Source organism: Meriones unguiculatus, chromosome X, assembly GCF_030254825.1.
Source record: "Meriones unguiculatus strain TT.TT164.6M chromosome X, Bangor_MerUng_6.1, whole genome shotgun sequence".
Classification (NCBI taxonomy): Eukaryota; Metazoa; Chordata; class Mammalia; order Rodentia; family Muridae; genus Meriones; species Meriones unguiculatus.
Window position 1 is genome coordinate 76,727,608 of NC_083369.1, and position 25,582 is coordinate 76,753,189.

At 43.1% G+C, this 25,582-nt stretch overlaps 1 protein-coding gene across 1 annotated transcript in view; it reads right to left on the minus strand.

Annotated features, from left to right (window-relative positions):
- Positions 1 to 18,965, minus strand: part of Akap14 (A-kinase anchoring protein 14) — a 28,754-nt gene extending 9,789 nt beyond the window's left edge. Inside the window, exons 1-4 of the mRNA XM_060375644.1 lie at positions 18,657 to 18,965; positions 12,284 to 14,160; positions 12,102 to 12,193; positions 5,260 to 5,439 (exon numbers count right to left, since the gene is read on the minus strand). Of these exons, the coding sequence (XP_060231627.1) occupies positions 5,260 to 5,439; positions 12,102 to 12,193; positions 12,284 to 14,150 (2,139 nt within the window). The 5' untranslated portion in view covers positions 14,151 to 14,160; positions 18,657 to 18,965. The remainder of the gene's footprint in view (positions 1 to 5,259; positions 5,440 to 12,101; positions 12,194 to 12,283; positions 14,161 to 18,656) is intronic.
- Between the last annotated feature and the right edge of the window lie 6,617 nt (positions 18,966 to 25,582).

The window sequence follows — 25,582 nt, forward strand, 5'->3', positions numbered from 1 at the left end:
GTGTGTTTATGGCCTACTGGAATTCTAGAATGTGACAACCTTTACCTCACCCATCTAGAACAAGTCTCCAAACTATAATTACCTTTGAAGTAGTTCTGAATTCTCAAAGACATAAGAGACATCAACAGGCATATCCTAAGAGAGAGGGACAACTGTAAGCCTGGACCAAGCAAGCCAATGCTTAATCCTCCCACTCTACCCTTATGTATATGGTATTTTTGCAGTTTTAGGGCCTGTCCTCTTTATTAACATGGAATCCATTAATTGGTAGTACTTTATTATTTCAAACCAATTCTGCAAAAGTTTTTTTTTTTTTTTTTCGTAGATACCATAAACTACTCCACAAGATTGGAGACAACTGGCAGAGGCTTGCCTTCTTCAATGAGAGTAGGAATCACTCTTTTGCCTGTACTATTTTTTTTGGCAGGGGAGAGGATTGGTGTGTGTGTGTGTGTGTGTGTGTGTGTGTGTGTGTGTTTGTTTTTGTTCTTTTTTTCAGAGGTTTATCTCTATTGTCTTCTTTACGTGCTCCAGTTTACTTAGCTGTGACTCTCTACCTCTTAGGAATGGAACCAGGAGAAAATAACATAGATGAACGAGGTTGGAACATTTTTATCTTAAAGCAGGGAATTTGCTGTGTTACCTCTACTAGTGTTGAGTACCTAGATGCATGGAAACCTCTCCTCAAAACCTGTTGCCTAAGTGCTTGGATTATAGTGTGCTGCAACACCCAACAAATATTCGGAGACAGGGTCTTGTGTAGCCCAGTCTGGACTCAGACTTAGTATGTAAAAGGCTGGCCTTGAGCAGATCCTCTTGTCTCCACCTTCCAAGTTCTGGGACTACAGTTGTTGCTATCAAGCCTAGCTCTAACAAATATACTTTTTCCAAGGAGGAAGAATTATTTTGGGGATGAGCACAGTGGCGCATGCCATTAGTCCCAGCACTCTGCTAAGGAGGGAGAGACAGGCAGATCTCTGTTAGTTCAAGGCCAGCCTGGTCTACACAGTGAGTTCTAGGACAGCCATAGCTACACAGAGAAACCCTGTCTCAAAAAAAAAGTTATTCTTGGCTCCTGATTTCAGATGATTTCAGCTGATGACAGTAGGGAGGACATAGTGGCAGGAGCATGAGGTATGGTTTGTTCATGTGGCACATACAAGGAGACAGGACACACAGATGGAACATAAGAGAGCATACTTCCTTCAAAGGTTCATCTCTACCCACTTCCGCCAGCTAGAACCCACCTCTTGAAGGCTTCACAGCCTTCAAAATAGTGGTACAAGATCAATTATTAACTTTGTTTTTTTCATATAGGATCTTATACTATAGCCCAGGCTGGTGGTACACTCAAGGCAACTGATCCTCTTGTCTCAGATTCGGTAATGCTTACATTATATGTATGAACCACTGTAATGGTTGATTTTTTTTGTTTGTTTGTTTGTTTGAGACAGGGTTTATCTGTGTAATAGAGCCATGGCTGTCCTGGAACTCATTCTGTAGGCCAGGCTGGCTTCAAAATCATAGCAACTCGCATGCCTCTGCCTCCTGAACACTGGAGTTAAAGACATGTGTCACTGCATCCAGCTGACATTTTTTTAAAAAATGAAGTTCTCTTACAGGTTTGTTTTACTTGGGAACTGGAGATTTTTTAAAAGATTTATTTGCTTTTATGTGTATGAATGTGTATGCTTGTATGTGGGAACCCATAGAGGCCAGTAGAAAGAATTGGATTCTCTGAAGCTGCACTTACAGGCATGTGTGAAGTTCCTGGTATGGGTGCTGGGAATTGAACTTTGGTCTTCTGCAAAAGCAATAAGTAGAAAGTTTCCTTTACATTTTTAATTTTCATTTTCATTTTTATTTTGTGTGTGGAAGTGTTTTGCCTGCATGTATGTGCATTATGTATATGATTGGTGCCCACAGAAGTCAGAAGAGGATGGTAGATCCTTGAAACTAGATTTATGGATAGTTGTAAGCCATCATGTGGGTGCTGAGAACTGAATCTAGGTCCTTTGCAAGAGCAATAAGTGCTCTTAACTAAGCCATCTGTCCATTCCCCATAACAAGTACAGTTTGTAGGCAGAAAGAATGTAGGTAATAATATTACAATGGTCCTCACCTATATTTTTCTTAGGGTTTTCTCTGTGTAGTCCTGACAGTCCTGGAACTTGCTCTGTAGACCACACTGGCTTAAAGTTCACAGCCTGTTTGCCTCCCAAGTTCTGGGATCAAAGGTATGCACCATCACCACCTAAAACCCCCACCTATTTTCACCTTCAAAATTAGTCTTGGAATTTTGAGCAAGAGCCTTTTCCTAGGACCTCAGTGTATGATATCTGCTCTTGCTTGCCATCACCAGTCTTACTTCTTAACCTCTGTGCTGCCAGCAGAAAGACTGCTAAGGGAGGGAGGGAGGAGAAAGGGAGGAAACATATGTATTACATATAGTTATAGCTCATGGGCCCTTGCTACTCTCTAGATGTGCACTGTCAGAATTACCTAAGAGTTTTTAAGAATGTATTATCTCAGTCAGGCAGTGGTGGCACACACCTTTAATCCAGGGAACAGAGACAGGTAGATCTCTGGAGGCCAGCCTGAGCTGTAGAGTGAGTTCCAGGACATCTAGGACTACACAGAGAAACCCTGTTTCCAAAAATAAATAAAATAGAAACAAAGCAACAAGAATGTATCATTTCTAGCTCTACACAGACCTGCCGAATCAGAATCTAGCAAAATCTTCAAATCATTTCCGTGTACTTTGAAGTTGTAGAACCACTTAGGGACATTTTAAACAAAGGACTGGAGGTTGGAGAAATGGCACAACAGTTAAGAGTGTTCCTACAAGCCAGGTGAGGTGGAGCATGCCTATAATCCCAGCACTCAGGGAGGTAGAGGCAGGTGGCTCTCTATGAGTTCTAGGCCAGCCTGGTCTACAAAGCAAGTCCAAGACAGCCAAGGCTACACAGAAAAACCCTGTTTCAAAAGACCAAATTTTTAAAAAGAGAAAAGAAAGAAAAAGTAAAAGAAAGAGTGCTCCTACAAAGGACCTGAGTTCCTAGCACCCATGGCAGGCAACTAACAGCAGCCTGTAACTCCAGATCCAGAGTATGTGAAGCATCTGTGTATGAAAGCTGCACTCACATGCACATTTACATACACATATGCCCACATAAATAATAAAAATCTTTAAACAGAAGAATGATGGAAATTTGCTTTAAAGGGCTCTAGCTGGCTGGCTACTACCTGTGAGCAAGAACAGAAAGAGAGATACCAGTTAAGCTACTGAAATAATCCTAAATGGCAGGGGATATGAGAGCTGGGATCCTGTACACTTTTTGTTGTTGTTTTGAGACAGGTTTTCTCTGTGTAGCCTTGGCTGTCAAGGACCCACTTTATAGACCAGCTGGCCTTGAACGCAGAGGTCTGCCTGCCTTTGCTTCTCCACATGCTGGGATTGCAGGCATGTCCTACCACTCCAGGCTGTACATATTTTTTAATGGTTTAAGGGGTTGGGGATGTAAGAGAAAAAGAAGAATCAAGGAAGGTGCTGTGGTTCAGCCATCAACTCAGATGCAAAGACCTGAAGTGGGTCAGATGTTGTAGGGAAAATCCATTCAGTTCCAGGGCTGGGGAGACAGCTCAGTGGTAGAGCTCTTGTTTAGCATCCAGAGGTCCTGAGTTCAACCTCCAGAACCTCAGAAATAAAATCAATTTTAAAAATGGTTAAGTAAAGCTGGGTGTGGTAGTGCACACCTGTAATCCCAGAACTCAGGGAGGCACAGACAGGTGGACCTTGAGGCCAGCCCGGTCTACAAAGTGAGTCTACAACAGCCAAGGGTACACAGAGAAACCCTGTCTTGGAGAAAAACAAAACAAAACAAAATAAAAATGGTAAGTGAAACATTCACTAAATCTCAATATATGCTAGAGATTTAGAAATGACAAGGTCTAAGTGATATTTATCTTATTGATTCACTTATTTTTTGAGCTTAAGGAATCACACTATGTCGCCTAAGCTGGTTGCCAACACTTAAATTTTTTTTCTAGGTATAAATGTTTTTCTAAAGTTCTTTTTATTTTATTATGTTGTGTATATGAATGTTTTGTCAGTATGTATATATGTGCAATGCACATGTGCCTGGAACCAAAGCCCCATGGACTGGAGTGAGCTGCCATGTGAGTGGCAGGAATCTAACTCAGGTCCAATGCAAGAGCAGCTAGTGCTCTAAACCACCGAGCCATCCCTGGATTTTCTTTTTAAGGGGTGTGTGTGTGTGTGTGTGTGTGTGTGTGTGTGTGTGTCTGTGTGTAGGGGGTATATGCTTGTGAATGCCATGCTCTGGAAGCCAGAAGCTAGAGGCCTTGGACCCTGTGGACCTGGAGTTACAGGTAGTTTCGAGCCATGTGACATGGGTACTGGGAACCAAATCTAACAAGAACAGTAAGGGCTCTTAACTGCTGAACTATTTCTCAAGTCCTGCCATAAACTCTTGGGTTCAAGTGATTCTCAACCTCCTGAGTGTGTGCCACTATGCCCAGCTTGAGGTTTTGTTGCTTAGGCTAGTCTGTGAATTTAAATGACCCTCCCATTCCAGCCTTCTGAGTAGGTGGAACTATGAGCATCTATCTCTGGGTGGTATTTAAAGTCACATGACTGGATAAAGTTAATCAAGGTAAGTACAGGGACGGGGACTGGGTATTGGGACATTCCAACATGAATATATTAGAGTGAGGCAGACACACCAGTACATGCTGCAAAGGAATGGTAAATGAGGCACAAGGCACACTAGGAGAGCATGTTCCAGAAACCAAATGCAAAGTGTTGCAAAGAACAATCAGCATGGTGAGTGCTACAGCTGGGCCAAGTAAGATGAAGGCAGAAACATGACTATTAAGTTTCGTGTGCTAGAGACATAGCTCAATGGCAGACATAGCTCAACTGCCTCACACATGCAAGGTCCTTGGTTCAAACCTCAGCACCACAGAAACAAACACATAGTTTTTGAATTTGTTAGAGCCAGCATGGTGGTGCACACCTGTATTCTCAGCACTGGGGAGCCTGAGGCAGGAGGATCACGATTTCAGGGCCACCCTTGGTGATCTAGGTTGTTAAAGATCATAACCTGTCTTCATAAAACCCTACATTTTGCAGTGTTGGGGGGGGGGGCTGGGGAGATTTAATGATGCCCCTGACTAGAGATGTTACCAATGCCGAATCCTTATTGAAGGGATTGGGACACAAAAAGAAGAGCTTACCGGAGATTTGCTTTTGTTGAACTTGATGGTGAAGTAGGCGTTGGCACTGAACTGTGCCATGGGTTTCACAGCAGTGGGTGCACTCCAGCATACACGGTAGATATAGTGAAAGGAGTGAGTGAAGTCTTTCTTCTCTACAAAATCTGCATGGAACACCCAGCGGTTTTGAAAGTCCCAACTCTGTTTCATAGAAAAAAGAGAAAGCTCACTGAGAAAGAAAAGCAGGTTCAGTTCAAGTACTTAACAGTCAGGGTTTCAAATTCTGAAATCTTAACCTTTTAAAAAAAAAGTCTTTTTTGATTCAAACTAGAACCAACTCCCAGTTATTCCCACAGCAGAGGGAATATGGACTAATTTGGGAACACAAAACTCATTTGAGACAAGCTTTGGATGGCGGTGGAGGCAAGCATTAAAGTGTGTGTTTCCACACTACACTTCTTCGCATCTTCACTGAGGAGGCAAGTGTGTGGCAATTGGAGAATAATTAGTGATAAAGTAGGTGCTGTGCTTACCACATCCTGGGAGACCTACAGGAATGACTAGAAGATAATGGACCCAGTGTCAACCATCTGTAAAATTGGACTTCATTTGTTGTGTTATGTGGTTCATGAAGCAAGGGCCAAGGTTTGGAGAAAGTTGTCAGTGAAGGCACTTGTTATGCAAGCCGGAGGTCTTGAGTACAACCTGCAGGATCCATGTGAAGGTACAAGGAGGTCCGAACTAACTCCACAAGGTTGTCCTGTGACCTCTCTACATGAGTATTTTGCTACATGCATGATCCCCATACTCACACAATAAGTTTAAAAGTAAAATGAGACCAGAAGATTTAGGCAGTTGGCTTATCCACATGCCCTCAAAAGGGAGGCTGGGGGTGCAGCTCAGTAGCAGAGTGTTTGTTTGTCTCATGTTTGTAAGGCCCTGGTTTTGATTCCCAAGCAAGAGTTTTTTTAAGACACTGTCACTATATGGTCCAGGCTGCCCTCAAACTCACAAATTCTACCTCTCCTCCTACGTGCTGGGATTACTGGTGTCTTGAAGTGCCAATGTGCAGATATTAAACTTGGAGTATCTCTGCTTTGTGAACCTGTTTTTGCCTTTGAGATGGGAATAGTCGATGAAAGTTTAGCAATATTATTGAGAGCACCCAGCATCCCTTCAGAGGCAGCTATAGTAATCCTGTACAGGCCTGTAATCCCAGCCCCTGGGGAGTCCAGGCAGGAGGATTGAGAAATCAAAGTCATCATCAACTCTATCATTCCAGGCCACTCTTTCTATGAGTCTCTGTCTCAAAAAGTAGGGGAAGCATGGAGAGATGTTTCAGTCAGGAATGGGCCAGCTCCATAAGCATGAAGACCGAGTTCAAATCTCAGCACCCCCTTAAAAAGTCGTGCACGGTGCTTTGTGCTTCTTCCCTTAAAATATTTATTTATTATTTTTATACAGTGCTCTGCCTGCATATGTGCCAGCAGGCCATAAGAGGGCACCAGATCTCATTATAGATGGTTATAAGCTACCAGATGGTTCCTGGGAATTGAACTCAGGACCTTTGTAAGAGCAGCCAGTGCTCTTAACCTCTGAGCCACCTCTCCAACCCCAGTGTGGTGTACTTATAATTCCAGTGCTGGGGAGGCAGAGACAGGCAAATCCTTGCCCAGAGAGTCTATCTTAGTTGGTGACGAGGTAACCAGTAGGATTAGTGAGAAGCCCTGTTTCAAAAAAAAAAAATGTTGGAGGTTAGACAGACCTAAGGAACAACAACCTGGTCAGCCATTGACTTCCACATAGGCATGTGCGCACATGTGCACACACAGGTAGTGTTCATTTAGTCCACATAAACTTGTGCACACACACTATTCAGTCTACATGGGCATGTACACACACACATACTATTCATTCAGTCCTTTGGTCCCTCCCAATTCACATATATTGCATTCATCTTCATTCATGTGTGCCCTTTCTACTGTGGCTCACGTCTCTCCACTCCTCTCAGATACTGGTACCACTCACTACTCCACTTTAGCATTGCTGGTGCTCATCAGACCCTAGGCAGCAGCCTCCTGTATAATACTCCATTGTCCTTAACTGCACTTTTCCAGAGCACCTCCTGTTGTTAAGCTAGGGTTAGTTTCCTCAAGCCTAGCTTCAAATCAGCAGCTCAACTCTGAAAATTTCAGTAGCTCATTGAAAATCAAAGAAAGTGAAAATGTCATTTAAGATTTCCCACAGTCTGGATTAAAAAACAAAACAAAACATATAACCCTTTGTACATTATATGTGTATGGTGTATGTGGTGTATGTTGCGTGTGTGTGTGTGTGTGTGTGTGTGTGTGTGCATATGCATTTTATGGGAACATATGCATGCTTGTTGTGTGTGTGAGAGAGGCCTGAAATAAATATCTGGAATCTTCCTCAATTACTCTTCCCCCTTATTTTTGAGGCAGAATCTCTCAGTGATTCAATTCCATAGCTTTGCATTTGTGAGCTGTCTCTGGAGATTCACTGTCTCTGCCTTCTAAAGCTAGAATTACAGGTAGGCTACCATGCCTACCCAGCATTTACAAGGGTTCTGAGGAGCCAAACTTCAGTCCGCTTGCTTGTGTATGTGATTTAACCACTGACATTTTTGGGGTGGGACAGCACAAGATTTCCTTTAGCTCAGACTGGCCTTGAACTCATTGTATAGTAACTTTGAGCTCATGAACTTCCTGTGTCTATCTCCCAAGAGCTAGTATGACAGGTGTGCCCCACCATGTCTAGCTTATGCAGTTCTAGGGGACAAACACAGGCCACTGTACCCACTCAGGTACATCCTAGGCCCAAATTGGGTAAGACCTTCCACCTTTGTGTCATACTTTTCCAATCAAACTAGAACTAGTCATTGTCCTCCAACCCCTACTTGTTCATTATGGATCCAAGTTAGAGTGGCTCTGTTTGTTTGTTTTGGAGGTGCAGGGAGGTCTCATTGTGTTGATTGGTCTGTTCTTTAACTCCTGGACTCAAGCAACCATCCATCCTATCTCAGCCTCCTGAGTATCTCCAATTAAAAGCATATTACAGTGTTTAGCTTGCACCACACAAGAGCCTGGCATTTTGTCAGATGGTCTGATGATACAGAGATGAGAGGTGGGATGGAGGAAGAATTAGTTTAAAGTTTTTTGTTTCTTTAAAAAAAAACAAAACAGTCTGGAATTTTGCCGTATCCAGTTGTCCATTTTAGCCACAACAGAGAGGCAGTGCTCAGTTCGTTGAGATCAGCAACTAAGCCTTCTCCCATCATCATGTGATATTACCCCCCTATTGTTTCAAGAAAGGGCCTTATTATATATAGCCCAGACTGAACTATAATTTGCTGTTGTAGTCAAGGATGATCTTGACTTTTTATTTCCCCTGCCTCTATCTCCCAAGTGCTGGCATTAAAGGCATATACTACCATGTCTTGATTATTCAGTGTGGGCTAAACTCAGGACTTAATGCATGCTTGGCAAATTCTCTACCAACTGAGCTATATATCCAGACACTTTTTTGTTTTTGAGATAAGGTGTCATGTAGCCCAGGGTAGGCTTGAACTCCTAATTTCCCTGCCTCTACCACCTAAGCAATAAGATTACAGGCATATGCCAATCTGCCCAGTGCATTATTTCTTTTTTTCTTATAAAGAAGCCTGGCAGTCAACTCCTTGTGCCCCACTTTTCTCACCCTTTCTCAGTTACTCAAATTTGTTCCCAGTGGGAATATTTGTTACACAAAGATTATGTAGCACTAGAATACTTCCTAGAGATAGTCTAACAAAGCTGTTCACTTTTCAGAGGAAGATAGTGAGGACTCATGCCTGGATTGATACCTAGGGGCTTCTGGGCAGCAAGCTAAATTTTGTCTGCTTCCCACCAGATACCTCAACTCTCAGAGTTTCTTCCTTTCTACTTGCTTGTACTGTACTTGTATCTTTTATGTGAACTAAACCAACCTTAAGACATTCAATTCTATTATTTCTATAAGTCAACCACTTCCTCTTTTACGAATGAATGGGCAACAGATTTTATTATTATTAAATTTTTTAGAGACACAGTTTCTTTGTGTAGCCTTAGCTGGCCCGGACTTGCTTTGTAGACCAGGCTGGTCTCAAACTCACAGAGATCTGCCTCCTGAGTACTGGGATCACAGGAATGTGCCAACAGGCTTGGCTTGGACAATATATTTTTATGTCACTCCAGTGAATGCTTATTTTCCTTGTGTGTTGTAATTTTACATAACACACCTTCACATACTCACTGACATGGTCCTAGTCTGCCATGGATGGCTTAGCCCATTCTATATTATTGGACACTCAAAATCAGCAGGCACTTGGAAGTACATGCACAAAACTGTTAGCCATGGCAGGTGACCTTTGGAAGAATAGAACTGTATTGTGAATAGCTGGAATTATAGCAAAAGCCTGTAATCCTAGCACATTGGAGACTGTGTCAGGAAATAGGAATCTAAGCCACTCTCAACTACCCAGCAAGTTCAAGGACAACCTGTCTCAAAATAGGTGTGAGAGAGGTATAAAGGGAGAGGAGAGGTGGGGAAAGGGGAGAAGAGAGAGGATAAATCTATTCATGTGCCCCAAAAGACTTATTGAGGATCTACTTTGCACCTGACATTGCTAGAAGCCTAGGGCAAAACTTACCAAAACTTTCTGCTTTCCTGGATCAGATGACCTGGTGATGGAAAACTGACAGTGGGATAAATTAATGGTGTCCACTCTCTTAGGTAGCACTCCTGAGGGAGACTTCTAAGAGAGGAATGAATGAAAGGGAGAAGGTGGCAGGTCTAGGTGAAGTGACAAGGAAAGGCCTCAAAGAGCAGGTGGCAGTTCATAAAAATCTAAAGAGAGGCAAAGTAGTGAGTCATTCACATAGGTCTCGGGGTACAGGGAGGAGCAAGCACCAAGGCCCTGGTGATGGGTCATGCCTAGCAGCTGAGGAACAGCAAAGAGGCAGCCATGGCTGGGTGAGAAAGGGGAGAGGGCAAAAGTTTTATAATGGGGTCTGAGCCATGAAGTTGGGAGGCAAGCAGGGCACTCATCACCTTGGTTCTTACAGGCCTGTGGCCCACCTTACTTTGCCATTTACTCAAAACAGCTGTCCCTTTGGCAAGGGACAATTTGCTACTTGTCATGGCCGCTTCTAGTTTGAGTCAAGAGCCCTGAATGCAGTGAGCAGGCGTCTTTGCTCAGCCTGAAAAGAAAACTCACACCAGAGCAGGATGCTCAATAGTCACCCATGCCACTCATTCCCAGAGAGCTCTAGATGCCCTTCCTACTGGAACCCCTGCGTGGTGCCCAGTGCTGTACAGAGGTGGGTGAGAAGTCAGCTCTCCCTCCTTTTCCCAGGGCCACTTGGCTTTGGTGGCCAGGGCTTAGGAAACTGCCCTTGGGACTGTAGGCTTGGACAGGGCTAGGTGACTTCACCTCCAATTTCAACTAATCTCCCTTCAGAGAAAGTGGGGAGAAGGGATTTCAAGCCATTCTTCATCTACCCTACCCATAATGCAAAGCAACTGTGGTTTTACTGCCCAGAAGCCACCTAAAAGGGTCAGAGCCAGGTACAGGTTGCAGGTGGGGGAGGATTGGCAGGCTTGTGTATCATTATTACCATCAGGGCAATGTATTCCAAAATTACAGCAAAAAAGATATTGATCCTGGGAGTAGAGAAAATAGCTCAGAGGCAGGTGTGGTGGTGCACACCTGTAATTCCAGGACTCAAGGAGGCAGAGACAGGCAGATCTCTGTGAGTTCAAGGTCAGCCTGGTCTACAAAGTGAGCCTGGGACAGCCAAGGCTACACATGGAAACCCTGTCCTAAAAAGAAAAAAGAACAGAGAGAGAAAGAGGGAGAGAGAGAGAGAGAGAGAGAGAGAGAGAGAGAGAGAGAAAGAGAGAGAGAGAGAGTAATAGGAAACATCCATAGTGCAGGTAATGGTGTTAATTCAATATCCAACACTGTATATGAACATAAAGACATCTGTCCCATCTGAATCCCCTCTGTCAACCTGAACATACCAATATTGTTGGAGGAAAGCTATTTTAGATAATGCTTCTCTCTCCTTAGGCCAGCAGGCCCCCATTGAATATATTGGCATGGACAAAGTACTTATATGGAAATAGCATTTCCTCAGGAAATGGACAATTAAGATGATATAAATGCATGGCAATATGGCTGCACTTTGTGTTTGAATGATTTTTCCCACCTTGGGGCTGGAGAGATGGTTCAGTGGTTAAGAATGCTTCCTGGTTGGGGAGGTGGTGTACCCTTTTAATCCCAGCATTCAAGAGGCAGGGGCAGATGGATTTCTGTACGTTTGAGGCCAGCCTAATCTACATACCAAACCCCAAGCCAACATGGGCTACAAAGTGAGACCCTGTCTCAAAAAATTTAAAATAGGGCTGAAGAAATGGCTTACTAAGGACACTGGCTAATCTTCCAGGGAACTCAGGTTCAGTCCCCAGCATCTACTTGGTAACTCAACAGTCACCTGCAAGTCCAATTCCAGGGCATCTAACACCCTCTTCCAGCTTCCACAGGCACCAGGCACACACCTGGTGCACATACATACACACAAGACAAACACTCATACACATAATATAAATATTTTTTAAGAAAAGACCTGAAGGGTGTACAATTCTTAAAAAAAAATAAGTAAGCAAAACTTTCTTGAGTCATGAGAAAATTATGTTTACGTACTCTATGTGTCTTTGATGCCCCACCTCTGGTTTTCATGACCTCAAACTTTTGATCAATGGAGGACCTTTCTATTGTTGCTCATACCCTTGGGCACAAAACTGGAGTGACCAAAGTCACTTACCGAGACAAACATTTCAATTTGTTGCCGACCTTTTTCTACTGTGAATTCCCCATGAGTGAGCCAGTCGATGTTCTTGATGGGGTCTCTGGAACCTGAAAACAAGGCATGGGTGTATTAGTTGCCTGCGAGTGTGGTGTTACAGTAATGAGGCAATCGTTAAGGCAAGCAAACCTGAAGCCTACCTTCCACAAGCTCAACAGCAGCAGCCAGAACGCCCTGAACCACACTCCGAGCTATCTCATTTATCCTATCGGCTTTTTTTCCTCCTACCAAAGACTTTTTCTTTTTTATCCTTGACACAGTTTTCTTCTCTTTTGTTTCTGTCATGGCTGCCTTCTCTTTTGTCTTAGTCACAACCTTTTCTTTTATCTTTGGTTCAGCTGGCAAAGCCTTAGTGTCCTTTATCTGGGGCATAGTTGGCAGTTCCTTCTTGTCTTTCACTCCTGGCACTGAGATCTTCTCTTCTATTTCTGGCACAACTTGTGCAACTGATGCAACTGGTGCAGTTGGTGCAACTGGCACAATTGGTACAACTGGTGCAATTGGCACAATTGGCCCAACTGCTGCAATTGGCACAATTGGCCCAACTGGTCCAAGTGCCCCAACTGGTACAATTGGCTCAACCGGTAAAACTGACAAAAATGGCTCAGGCATTTTCTCTTTTGATTTTATCAACTGCACAGGCTTCTTCTCTTTGGCTTCTGGCACAAATGGCACAATCACCTTTTGTTTTGTATCTAAGAATGCAATCTTGTTTTCTCTTGTGTCTACCACAATCATCTTGTCTTTTATTTCTGTCAAAAATGTCACCATCCTCTTTTTTGTGTCTACTCCAGGCTTCTTGATTTTGGGTTCTGAGACTGTCACAGTTTTCTTATCTTTTGGCTCAATCATATGCCTTTTGTCCTTCTGATCTGTAATGAGGGACATTGTCTTCTTCTCTTTCAGATCTGTCAGAGGCTTTTTCGGTTCTGGCATGGTCCCTTTTGAGTCACTCAAACGCCTTTTTTCCTTCAGATCTGTAATAAGGGACAATGTCTTTTTCTCTTTCAGATCTGTCAGAGGCTTTTTTGGCTCTGGCATGGTCCCTTTTGGGTCACTCAAATGCCTTTTTTCCTTCAGATCTGTAATGAGGGACATTGTCTTCTTCCCTCTCTGATCTGTCAGAGGCTTTTTTGGTTCTGGCATGGTCACTTTTGGGTCACTCAAATGCCTTTTGTCTTTCGAATCTGTAATGAGGGACATTGTCTTCTTCCCTGTGTGATCTGTTATAGACTTTTTCGGTTCTGGCATGTTCACTTTTGGGTCACTCAAACGCCTTTTGTCCTTTGAATCTGTAATGAGGGACATTGTCTTCTTCCCTTTGTGATCTGTCACAGACTTTTTCGGTTCTGGCACGGTCACTTTTGGGTCACTCAAATGCCTTTTTTCCTTCGGATCTATAATGAGGGACGCTCTCTTCTTCTCTTTCTGATCTGTCTCAGACTTTTTCAGTTCTGGCACAGTCACTTTTGGGTCACTCAAATGCCTTTTTTCCTTCGGATCTGTACTGATGGACGCTCTCTTCTTCTCTTTCTGATCTGTCACAGACTTTTTCAGTTCTGGCACGGCCACTTTTGGGTCACTCAAATGCCTTTTGTCCTTTGGATCTGTACTGATGGACATTCTCTTCTTCTCTTTCTGATCTGTCACAGGCTTTTTTAGTTCTGGCACGGACACTTTTGGGTCACTCAAATGCCTTTTTTCCTTTGGATCTGTACTGATGGACATTCTCTTCTTCTCTTTCTGATCTGTCACAGGCTTTTTTGGTTCTGGCATGGTTAATTTTGGGTCACTCATACGCCTTTTTTCCTTCGGATCTGTACTGATGGACATTCTCTTCTTCTCTTTCTGATCTGTCACAGACTTTTTTGGTTCTGGCATGGTCCTACTGTCTTTTGGCTCTGTAACATTCTTGGGTTCTGGAGCCTCCGGTTTCTTTGTTTTGGCTGTGTTAGGACTCTCCACACCCTTCACCCTCTGGCTTAGGTGCCTTTTTTTGTTATCCATTTTATTTTGCCTGGTTTAAAAAAAATTCAAGAATTTACTGTGTCTGCAGGGGTTACAGGCCTTAAATACACTCATATAAGTACATGCTCTCTTTTTAAAAAATGCTTTTAGTTATTTAGTTTATTTGTATTAATGTTTTGCTTGCTTCCATGTCTGTGCACCATGTGTTTGCCTGGTACCCACAGAGATTAGAAGAATGCACTGAATTCTCTGTAACAGGAGTTACTGAATGTTTTGTGCTACCATGTGGATGCTGGGAATCCAACTGGGGTCTTCTATAAGGGCAACAAGGGATGAAAAACACAGAGTCATTCCTCCAGCCCTTATACCCTGTCTCCTGAAGGAACAAAACACTCAGGCAATATTTACTGCCTTTTGAGAAGAGACTGGGAATGAAGGATGGGATCTTAACCTTTTTATCTGCCTGCTGAGATGGATATTTCCTGAAAACCAAGGATTTTCCATTCTTCAAAATGTGAAGACTTAACAACAGAGGAATTTCTAGAATCTTTGAACAATAACCCCAAATATTGACTCTTATAGAACCTCAGTCCATGCTTTGAGCATCTAAGGGCACGAGACTATTTGTAAGATTCTGTTTTCATTTCTAATTATATGTATGCGGGTTTGTTTGTGCATGTGGGTGCAGGTTCCTGGAGATGCCAAAAGAAGGCTTCAGATTGCCCTGGAGCTGTGGTTATGGGTGGTTGTAAGCCACCTGATGTGGGCGCTAGAAACCAAACTTAGGTCCTCTGGAAAAGCAACACATGCTCTCTAGCCCCAGCATGATTTTTTTGTTTTTGGATACAGGACTTCTATGTGTGTCCCCGGCTTTCCTGGAACTCACTTCGAGACCAGGCTGGCCTCAGACTCAGAGATGTGTATGCTTCTGTCTCCTGAGTGCTGGGATTAAAGGTGTGCTTCACTGCACTCTGCACATGACTTTTTAATTTTTAAGTAGTGAATCAAGGGAATAAAAGTGTATTCCAGTAGTCGAACACTTACCTAGCCTTGGGAATCCTTGGATACCATCTCTAGCAACACACACATGCACACACACACACACACACACACACGTAATGAATCAAGAGGCACACAACAGATTGGTGTTTCCATTTTGACTTTTCCAGGTATATAATCTGTTGTGTCAAAGAAACTATTATTTTTACCATCTCTTTTCCTGAACATATATATCTCTTGTGTTTATTAGCTTTGATTAACACTTTAAAAAATGTTAAATGGAAGTCAAGTTGATGAGTATCCTCCTTTGTATCCAGATTCAGTAGATACCACTTTCTGTTATTGCCCCATTTAGGAGGATGCTGGTGTATGACCTAAGATTTAAAGCTGGGAATAGGGCAAATACCAATTGGGAGGCTAAGGTAGGAATATTTCTACAAGTTCAAGCCCAATTGGGGCTACATAGTATATGTTAGGCTACCTAAGGGCTGCCCCTCAAACAAACCAACCAACCAAACCAACCAAATGATAAAAATACGCATAATCCAGGTGTGGTACTGCATGCACATCTGCAACTGCACCTGGGAATGAGAGGCAAGTGGATCAGAAGTTCAACATCATCCTTACCTACATAGCCTATTTGGGGCCATCCTGAGCTACATGAGACCCTGGAGGGACAGAGAGAGACAGAGACAGAGACAGAGAGACAGAGACAGAACATTTGAACTGGGCATGGTGATATGGCATATGCCTGTCCCAGTAGTTGAAAGGCTGAGGCAGGAGGATTGAATTATGATTTGGAGACCAGCTTGTGCTACATAGTGATACCCTGTCTTTAAAAAAAAAAGTGAATAGAGCTGGAGAGATGGCTCAGTGTTTAAGAGCATTGCCTACTCTTCCAGAGAACCAGGGTTTGATTCCTACCGTCTGCCTTGCCCTTTGAGTCTTGGACTCACTTTTCTTGCTACTGCTTAAAACTTTTCACTTCTGAGAAATCATTTCTAGCATGCTTGTAACAAATAATTCTTCTTCTTCTTCCTCCTCCTTTTCCTCTTCTTCTTAGATGGGGTCTTATTGTCTTATTGGCTTACTTGAGCTCCATGTATAGACCAGGATGGCCTTAAACTCACAACCATCCATCTACCTGCCTGATTAAAGGTGTAAAACACCATTCCCAGCCTCCTTGCCAGCAAATCTTTAAATGAAGGGAGGGAAAGGCAGTAGATTTCTTTCCAAACAGAGATTGTTTTCTTTCTTCCTTCCTTCCTTTCCTTTCTTTCTTTCTCTCTCTCTTTTTCCTTTCCTTTCTCTTTCCTTCCTTCCTTTCTTTTTTCTTTTTTCCTTCTTTTTTAAATATATATATTTTAAAAATATATATAACTTATACATATATATAATTTATATAAAATATATATAATTATGTATATTATATATATTTAAAAATAAATAAAATAAATATATTATATATAAAATATATATAATTTATATATATAAATATATATATAATATATATATCCCAATTTTGGAATGTTTAATGTATCATGTTTCATTTAACTACCCAGACTCTATGAATGAGATGGACACTGGCTACATTCCCATCCACTCTCCCCTGGCTTTTGCTTTACTGGATGGATGGATGACCAGAGAAGTCCCTAAGAAATGGCCCTCTAGTGCCGTCTAGTGTCCGTGGGAGGCCACACACTAGAAAGAGCATGCTGAGGGAAACTATTGGCCCTCCTCTGTGGGGCACCTGTGACTGGAGGCCTGGTGAAGCTTCCAGCTTCTCAGGGATGCTGTCTTACACAACTTCTCTGTTTGGTCACTCCTGCCTCTAACTCCCATTTGCCCCAACTGCTGCAAGCCTCAGCAAGCTGAACTACCCTTTGTCTCTTTCTATTGTGGCCACATCATTTTATTTCCTTTACCAACTGTGGTAATTTTAGTGTGATAACTCTAAAAAATGTTTATTTCTTTTAACGTGTGTGTATGTGCCTTGCATGAGTGTATGTAAGTGTACTGTGTTTATCTAGGAGACCGTGGAGACTAGAAAGATTCAACACCTGTTGGATCCCCTGGAACTGAAGTTGAAGTTACCTGCAGTTGTGAGCCAGATGATATAGGTGATAAGAAAAGAAATAATAAGACCTGGAGAAGACAGGAGCTCCACAAGGAGAGCAACAGAACCAAAAAAAATCTGGGCACAGGGGTCTTTTCTGAGACTGATACTCCAACCAAGGACTATTCATGGATATAAACTAGAACCCTTGCACAGATGTAGCCCATGGCAGTTCAGTGTCCAAGTGGGTTCCATTGTAATAGGAACAGGGACTGTCTCTGACATGAACTTACTAGCTGGCTCTTTGATCACCTTCCCCTGAGGAGGAGCAGCCTTACCAGGCCACAGAGGAAGACAATGCAGCCACTCCTGATGAGACCTGATAGGCTAGGATGAGAAGGATGGAGAGGAAGACCTCCCCTATCAGTGGACTTGGGGAGGGGCATGTGTAGAGAAGGGTGAGGGAGGGTGGGATTGGAAGGGGAGGAGGGAGGAGACCATGGGGGAGATACAAAGTGAATAAAATATAATTAATAAAAATTAAAAATGGAAAAAATAAAATAAATAAATGCAAAAATATAAATTAAAAAACATACTTATAGCTCTGTATGGTGGCACACACCTTTAACTCCAGTACCTGGGAGGCAGAGGCAGTCAGCTCTATATGAGTTTGAAGCTTGCCTGGTCTACAGAGCAAGTTGCCACACAAATCCTGTCTTGAAAAATAAAATAGAGGCTTCCAGGAACCATTTCTGACCTCCATATCGTCCAGAATGTGCTCGTTTCTGCAAGCCTCTTTTTTTATTTATACTTTTTGTATTTATTTCTTATACTGGGGGTGGGTGGGTCATGGGTGACTCAGCACATATGTGGAGGTCAAAGGGTGACTTGCATGAGTTGTTTCTCTCCTGCCATGCTAGTCTTTGGGACCACCTTTATCCACTGAGCTATCTCACTCTTCCTGTAAACCCCTTTCATGAATGGCAACGCTTTATTTCCCTTTTCAGCATCATTGGTCCCAAGGATACAGGTAGACACAGCACAAGGCCACCAAGTTCCCATGACCATCAATCAAAAAATGATGTGCATACCCTTCGAGGATTGCTGAAATAATTACAGACTAATGTGCATTTAGGCCTTGCTATTTTCATTTTCAGCTCAGTTCACCTCCATCTCAGTTTCCTCTTTCTGCAGCTGGTGGAAAACAGGTCTGTCTGCTGGAAGAAACATAGCCTTCCAAAGCAATTTTTGGCTACATAGCAAGTTTGAAGCCAGACTGGGTTACATAGGTCCCTCTCTCTAAAACAACAACAAACCAGAAAGGGAGGGACTGAGGAAGGAAAGAAGGAAGTTTTTTATTTTCACCCATTAATGGATACAACACCATTCTTAGGTGTCCCTCCCACTAGCTTCTTTGGGGGTCTGAGTGATTAATAGAATCACTACAGGTCACTTTTCAGGCCTCTCCCATCGCAAAGAAAGCCCAGTACCTAGATGAGCAGATTCTAGCAGCAGCAGAATTGAACCAGCAGCAGAGGAGTCTTTGCAGTCTCTCAGCAGCTTTGTCTCAAAGTTCCTAGAGAGAATGTTTGCAAGTGCTGCCACAGCAACGATGGCAGTTTCAACAATGGGAAGCTAAGTCCAGGTGCCTCTGTCAATAAAAAGAACAGAAAGCGATAGGGAGGAGAAGCCAGTCCCACTTGCCCTTTGACCTCAATAACAGCTAAACTGCAGAAGGCAAGCCTAACTTCCTCCCAGGAGGAGATGAGCTTGCTGGGCTGTGCCTGGAGGACTGGTGATGTGACATTCTTCAGCCAAGAAGCATTGTGAGAGAACCAGGCCCGACTCCCCCACCCCCACCCCAAAAGCCACCAGTCCCAGGAACTAGGTCATAGGTCACCAATTCCAGAAAAAAGACAATGGAGTCCCCTACCCAAGGAATAGCCTAGAGAAAACCCAGTAATATCTAATCATCACCCCTAGCAACAGCTAATCAGTGAAGACCTGGAATTTTCCCAGATGTTCTCAATAGGATGAGTAATTACGGTTTGGTTTGGCCCTTGGGCAAACAATCTCCTCCAGACATCAGATATTTTCTAAAAGTCAATCAATCATAACACTGCCTAGGTGGAATTTCCCAATCTTGCTATAACCCTAAGTAAAAACCCTCCTCCCCTAGAGCTCGGGGCTCTACACCCAATTGCTTCTTTGAGAGCTCCAGCTTGGAATGCATTTGCATCAGAATAGTCTCCCTCTTCAGTGGTCATTGGGGTCCATGAGACTTGAGCATAAAAACTGCATCAAGCTGTGTACATCTTGCAATAGTGACAGAAGGTAGGTATTAGTGTTTCATAATTATATTTGAATGAAGTGAGACACAGAGGATGTCATGTGACTTGCCTGGAGCTCAAACCCAGAACTGTCTGTTATCACTGACTACAGTTACAACTTTTCATGTCAACGTTCTGAGGTTAGACCTCTTTATGTACTTGACTATTCTGAAAGATGTCTTTTGTGCATTGAGGATGAGGGTGTAGAACAATGATTATCTGTGCAGACTCAGAGACAGTTTACTTGGCACTTTTCTTTCTCCATTCTTGTGTACAAAATAAAGATGACCATGGCCTAGAATAGAGGGTTTTGTTCTCTTTTTAGACAAGATCTTTCTGTAGAGCCCATGCTGGCCTCAAACTCAAGATCCTCATACCTCAGGCTCCTGTGTGCACCACCATACCTAAGTTTGAATAGGTTTTCTTTCTTCCTTCGACCTTTCCTCTCCTCCTCCTCCCCCTCTTCCCCTCTCTTCATCCCCCTCCCTTCCTCTCTCTCTCTCATGGGGTCTCATATATTCCAGGACGAACCTGATTTTCCTGTGTATTAGAGGATGACTTTGTATTTCTGATCTTCCTTTTGTCCCCTTGCAAGTTATGGAATTACTGATGTTCACATCACACCAGGGCTTCATGTGTGATAGGCAAGAATTCTGTCAACTGAGTTGCATCCTTAGGCCTGAATAGGTTGGTTGTTTGGCTGTGGGGGGCTGTTATTGTTGCTGTTGGACTTTGTTTTGTTTGTTTTTGAGACAAGTTATAACTATGTAAGTTCCTGACCTGGAACTTAATACATAGACCAGGTTGGCCTCAAGGCCTCAAACTCACAGATTATCTGCCTGCCTTTGCCTTCAAAGAGTTGGTGTGTGTGTGTGTGTGTGTGTGTGTGTTTAAATAATAATAGTGTTAATTAAGCCGAGTTATTCATCTGAAGATTAACAGTAGTACCAGATACATCATAAACTTTCTATCTAATGGTTAATAATATTTCTAGAATCATTGTCAATAAGAGTGGTATATTTTAAAAGTTTATTATTTTATGTGTGTGTTTTGCTTGAATGTATGTATGTGTGTGTACCACATGTATACATGGATGACAGAAGAATCTAGATCTGGAGTTACAGACATATGAGTTGTCATGTGGGTGCTAGGAACTGAGCCTGGGTCTTCTACAAGAACAATTAGCACTCAACTGCTGAGCCATTTCTCCAAACCTGATAGTAGTAATCTTTTTTAATTTTTATTTTATATGTTTTATTTTATGTGTTTTGCCGGCATGTATATCTGTATTAGAGTGTCAGATCGCTGGAATAGGAGTTACAGGCAGTTGTGAGCTGCCATGTAGGTTCTGGGAATTGGACCTGGGTCCTTTGGAAGAGCAGCCAGTGCTTTTTACCACTGAGTCATCTCTCCAGCCACACCCCCTTATATTTTTTGTTTGTTTGTTTGTTTTGGTTTGTTTTGGTTTTTTTTCGAGACAGGTTTCTCTATATATCCTTGGCTGTCCTGGACTCACTTTGTAGACCATGCTGGCCTCGAACTCAGAGAGATCCACCTACCTCTGCCTTCCCGAGTGCTGGGATTACAGGTGTGTACCACAGTGCCCAGCTTTTATGTATTTTTTTAATATATGAGTGCTCTGTCTGTATGTTTGCCTGTATGCCAGAAAAGGGCATTGGATCCCATTATAAATGGGATAGCAATCCATATGGTTGCTATGAATTGAACTCAGGTCTTCTGTAAGAGCAGCCAGTGCTCTTAACTGCTGAGCCATCTCTCCAGCCCCAGTAGTGATATTTTAAATGTACTGTATTTAAATGGTCTTAGCCGGTGAAATGAAGATATGATGACTCTATGTCAGGACCTAGTCTTATTAGTCCAGAAAACTCTTCAGGTTCTGAATCCTGGCCTGAACCACACTATGGGTGGTGGAGAGGCTGTTCACCCTGGCACTGATGATCAACATTGGAGCAAAGAAGAGAAGTGTTCTCTTGGGTGTTCCTTTTTTATCCCTTAGGAGAAATGCTGAGCTTACAGTGTGGACGATACCATGTACATCAAGGTTCTACACACTGAGATCCTGCTGCTGAGATGAAGTTCCAGATTGGTGCGTGGCAGAGCTGAGGAGTGTGGAGGCAGTACGGTAAAGCAGGAAGAGCACATTATATGCTGGGTTCCATCCTAGCATCAGAATAAAAAAAGGAAAGAATAATCTATTAATATCTTTTATATATAATGCATATACATTTATTATATATTTAATATATTATTAAACTTATCATTATAATGCTCCTAGTAACTTTAGACCTGGGTGGGGTGATGATGCACACTTGGAATGGCAGCCTCTGTAAATAGAAGCAGAAGGATCACCACAAATTAGAGGAAGGACGGTGGGTGAGAGATCCATGGGGAGGACCTGGTGTGAGAAATTGGAAGTAGAATTATTTTTTAAAGGTTTATGTGGTGGTGTGTGTTAGGCCCAGCAAGAGCCTAAATATAAGAAGGTATGAAGAGAACTCAAGAAACTAATCATCCATCGATGCAAAAACGCAAGAGACTCTTCTTGACCATTGCGCAATGGGGTCACCCCTGCTGGTCAGCTAGGAGTGGCACTGGGAGACAAAGACCCTGGGTTTTTAAAAGACACAAGGTGGGAATCTCCTGGGGTTGCCTTCTTGGCGATTTAGGGTTGGATGAAGTGTTTAACTTTTAAAATAATTGGTCAGTTCTGGTCACCCTTAGGTCCAGTCAGCCCTGTCATAAATATCTGATCGTCAAGTCAGTTTGGAATTTCCTGCCATCCACAGTTAAATGTGGGAGGGTGATTAACTCATCCCATGTCTGTTCTGAGGAGTGGGGGTTACAGGCTTTGGATCAAAGGTCAGGAGAAGGATTGGGGCCATTTGGCCCAGTTTCCAAACAAAGCCCATCTCACCGGCACCAGCCGGTGATTTTTTCTCCATTTAGTAGAGATCTCTGCTTGTTCTCTTCCTTATCTCTGCCCTCACAGATGGCTAATGTCAGGAACTTTTACATTCCTCGGTTCTCTGGAGAAGCACTAAGAGGCTTTAATTAACATGGGCCTAAAACTTGCAAATATAAGTTATAAGGCAATTAAAAGAAACATAGGTTACAAAGTTAGTCTGATTCTTTCAGTGTGAATGGAATATCCTCCAAGTCCCATATTCTTGAGGATTTGATTACTTGGTCCTCATTTGGAACACTGCTTATGATTAGGAGGTGTGTCCATGCTGGAGGAAGTATGTCACTGGAGTGTGCTTCGCCATTCCTGCTTTGCTTACCTGTAGCCTGCTTGTGATTTGAGACATGAATTCTCAGGTCTCCCCTCTGCCAGGTCTCCCCTCTGCTATACTTAGTGCTTGCTACCACGCTTCCTTGATGTGATAGTGATGGCCTCTGAAACCATTAGAACCATAAGCCCCAACTAGATCTTTCTGTAGTGAAAGTTTTGGTTTCTCTTAAAACTCAGTTATGTTATGGAAAGAGGTTTTTGTTTTAATCCCAACTGTGGGATAAGGAAGTGCTCCACAGCTGATAACAGCCTTGTGCAGCTTGGGGAGGGGTGTGGTCTTTGCCAGCTGGAGATAGTGAAATGCTGAGGACTTTGAGAGGATATAAATACCAGAGCCAAGAGAGGCTCAGAGTGGAACACTTGGAGGAGTCAGAGAAGGAAAAAGGCTGCTTGTTCATTCTGCTGCGTTTGCATTTGCTGTTTGCTATTGTTGGACTGCTAGATATCCTGACAACTGAGATTGGTATTTTCCTAAAGAACACAAGGACCATAACCAGATAGAACTAAGTCTAAAGATGCCTACCTCCCCTGTCCCTTTTAACCTTCTTTCTCCCCTACCTAGGGGTGGGGGTTGGAAGGGAGGTAGAGGCATTAAGGAATCCCAAATAAAATACTTAAGAAGTAGGGCCTATACCTTTCTTTCTATAAGTTGTCTTGGTCATGGTGTCTTATCAGAGCAATAGAAAAGTAATTAATACAGTTTACTTTTACTATTTTTATGTATGTGTCTGTACATATGCTACATGTTTGTACGTGCTGTTGATGGTCAGAACAGGAGCTGGATGGTCCTGAATGGTCACCTGGAGCTGGGTTAAAGCCAGTTGTGAGATGCTATAAAGATGCTGGGGCCCAAACTTGGCTCCCCTGGTACAGCAGTAAGCTCTTAAATTTTGAACCATCTCTCCAGCCTCCAGGAAGTAGATTCATGATTGTCAGAGAAAAATATGTAGGCAAGGGACAGGCAATTTTCTGTAGGCAAAATATAACTTCATGAGCAGAACTACAAGAGATTTTTTAGCAGGATTAACTGGCTTTTTCTCTGTAGCAGGAGCTGAAACTTCATCTCCTAAGCAAAGCCAAGATGCAGACCAATTCTGGACAGTTAGCTTCCAGGGTTTAGCATATTAGAGACCTCTCAGGGAACATGGAGAACATATTCTTTCTGGCTGTGCCAACTCTGATGCCAATTCAGATAAGTGTGAAGGTGTGTTGGAGAGCAGAATAAGGGGGCAGCAGTGAGAGGAGTTAGAAGGGCAGCAGAGGGGCTGTGCACCAGAAGCTCAGCCATGTTTCCTTGCCCAAGAGGCCCCACACCCTAGTTACCTCTTTTTGTATCTCCCACCTACATCCCCTCCACACAATGTGCCTCTAATAATCAGTTGTCCTGCTTCCTCAGAACTCTCGGCCTCCATTCCTGGCCTTGACCATGCTGGGGGCAGGACCCCCAAAAGGTCCATGGTTCAGAAATGCAGCAATGCACCAGCATTTACTGAGAAGTTGGAACCTGTACACAAGGGGTGATGTCCCTAAATTCTTCTCTATTCTAAGCTGCCTTTGCCTATGGCAGTCCAGGCCAAGGTAAGTCTGTGGCCCAGTGGACCCCTAGGAAAGTTGTACATGCCCTGTGCTATTCAACTGGACTGCCCGATGTTGGACAGAACTCCAGTGAAGAGAGAAAGCCAGCCCCTTGCTTGGTCCAAGTGTGGGAAGTAGGAGGATTCTGTCAGAATACTGTGTTTACCAGAGAGCATTGATTTGGAGACAATTGAAGGTCCTACTCTGTTAAATTCTTGAATTGGAAAGAACCCAGATACAGGCTCTGTATTACTTTGCTTTCTATCTATCACTATGATAAAACACTGACACAGTCTTAGGGAGGAAAGGGCTTATTCGGGCTTACAAATCTCAATTACAATCCTTCACCAAGGAAAGCCAGAGCTGAAACAGGTTAGAACTGTGGAAGAAACCTGCTTACTGGCATGCTCTCCATGGCTTAGCCTGCTTTCTTACCCAACCCAGGACCCCACGCCTAGGGGTGGCCCCATGCCCAATGACGGGGCACTCCCACATCAACCATTAGTCAAGAAAATGCCCCACAGATTTGCTTACAGGCAATGTGATTGGGGAACCCTCCCCCCTTCCCAGATGATTCTATCTGTGTCAAATTGTGAAACCAAAACTAACCAACTAACCAAAAAAATTAACAAGTACAAGCCCCTAAGCAGGAGTGGAGTACATCAAAGCACGAGGAAGAGGGAATAGAGAATATTATAACGTCCCTCTTCAGGACTTTACACATTAAGCCTTAAATTTTCCTTTCCACCTGTGTCCCTTCAGTCATTTGTACTCTTTCCTGGCTCTTCCCTCATCTTTCCCTTATACCAGCAGTTCTCAACACATAACTGCTGGTGAGGGGTCGCATATCAGGTATCTTGCATATCAGATATTTACATTATGATTGATAACAGTAGCAAGATTACAGTTATAAAGTAACAATGAAAATAATTTTGTATGGGGGGGTTGTCACCACAACAGGAGGAACTGTATTTAGCGTCACAGCATTAGGATGGTTGAGAGCCACTGCCTTCTACCATAACACCATATCACACTCTCCATTTTATTATTTTCTTTCCCCCCTTCCTCTCCATTTTCCTTCCTCCTCACTTGCCTACGCCTTGCAAAGCTGATGGTTCACAGCAGTAAGGTTCAGGCCAGATGATGACATTCTCTTGTCAAGTGAAGCCAGCCAGCTAGTCCATACACTGTGGGTACC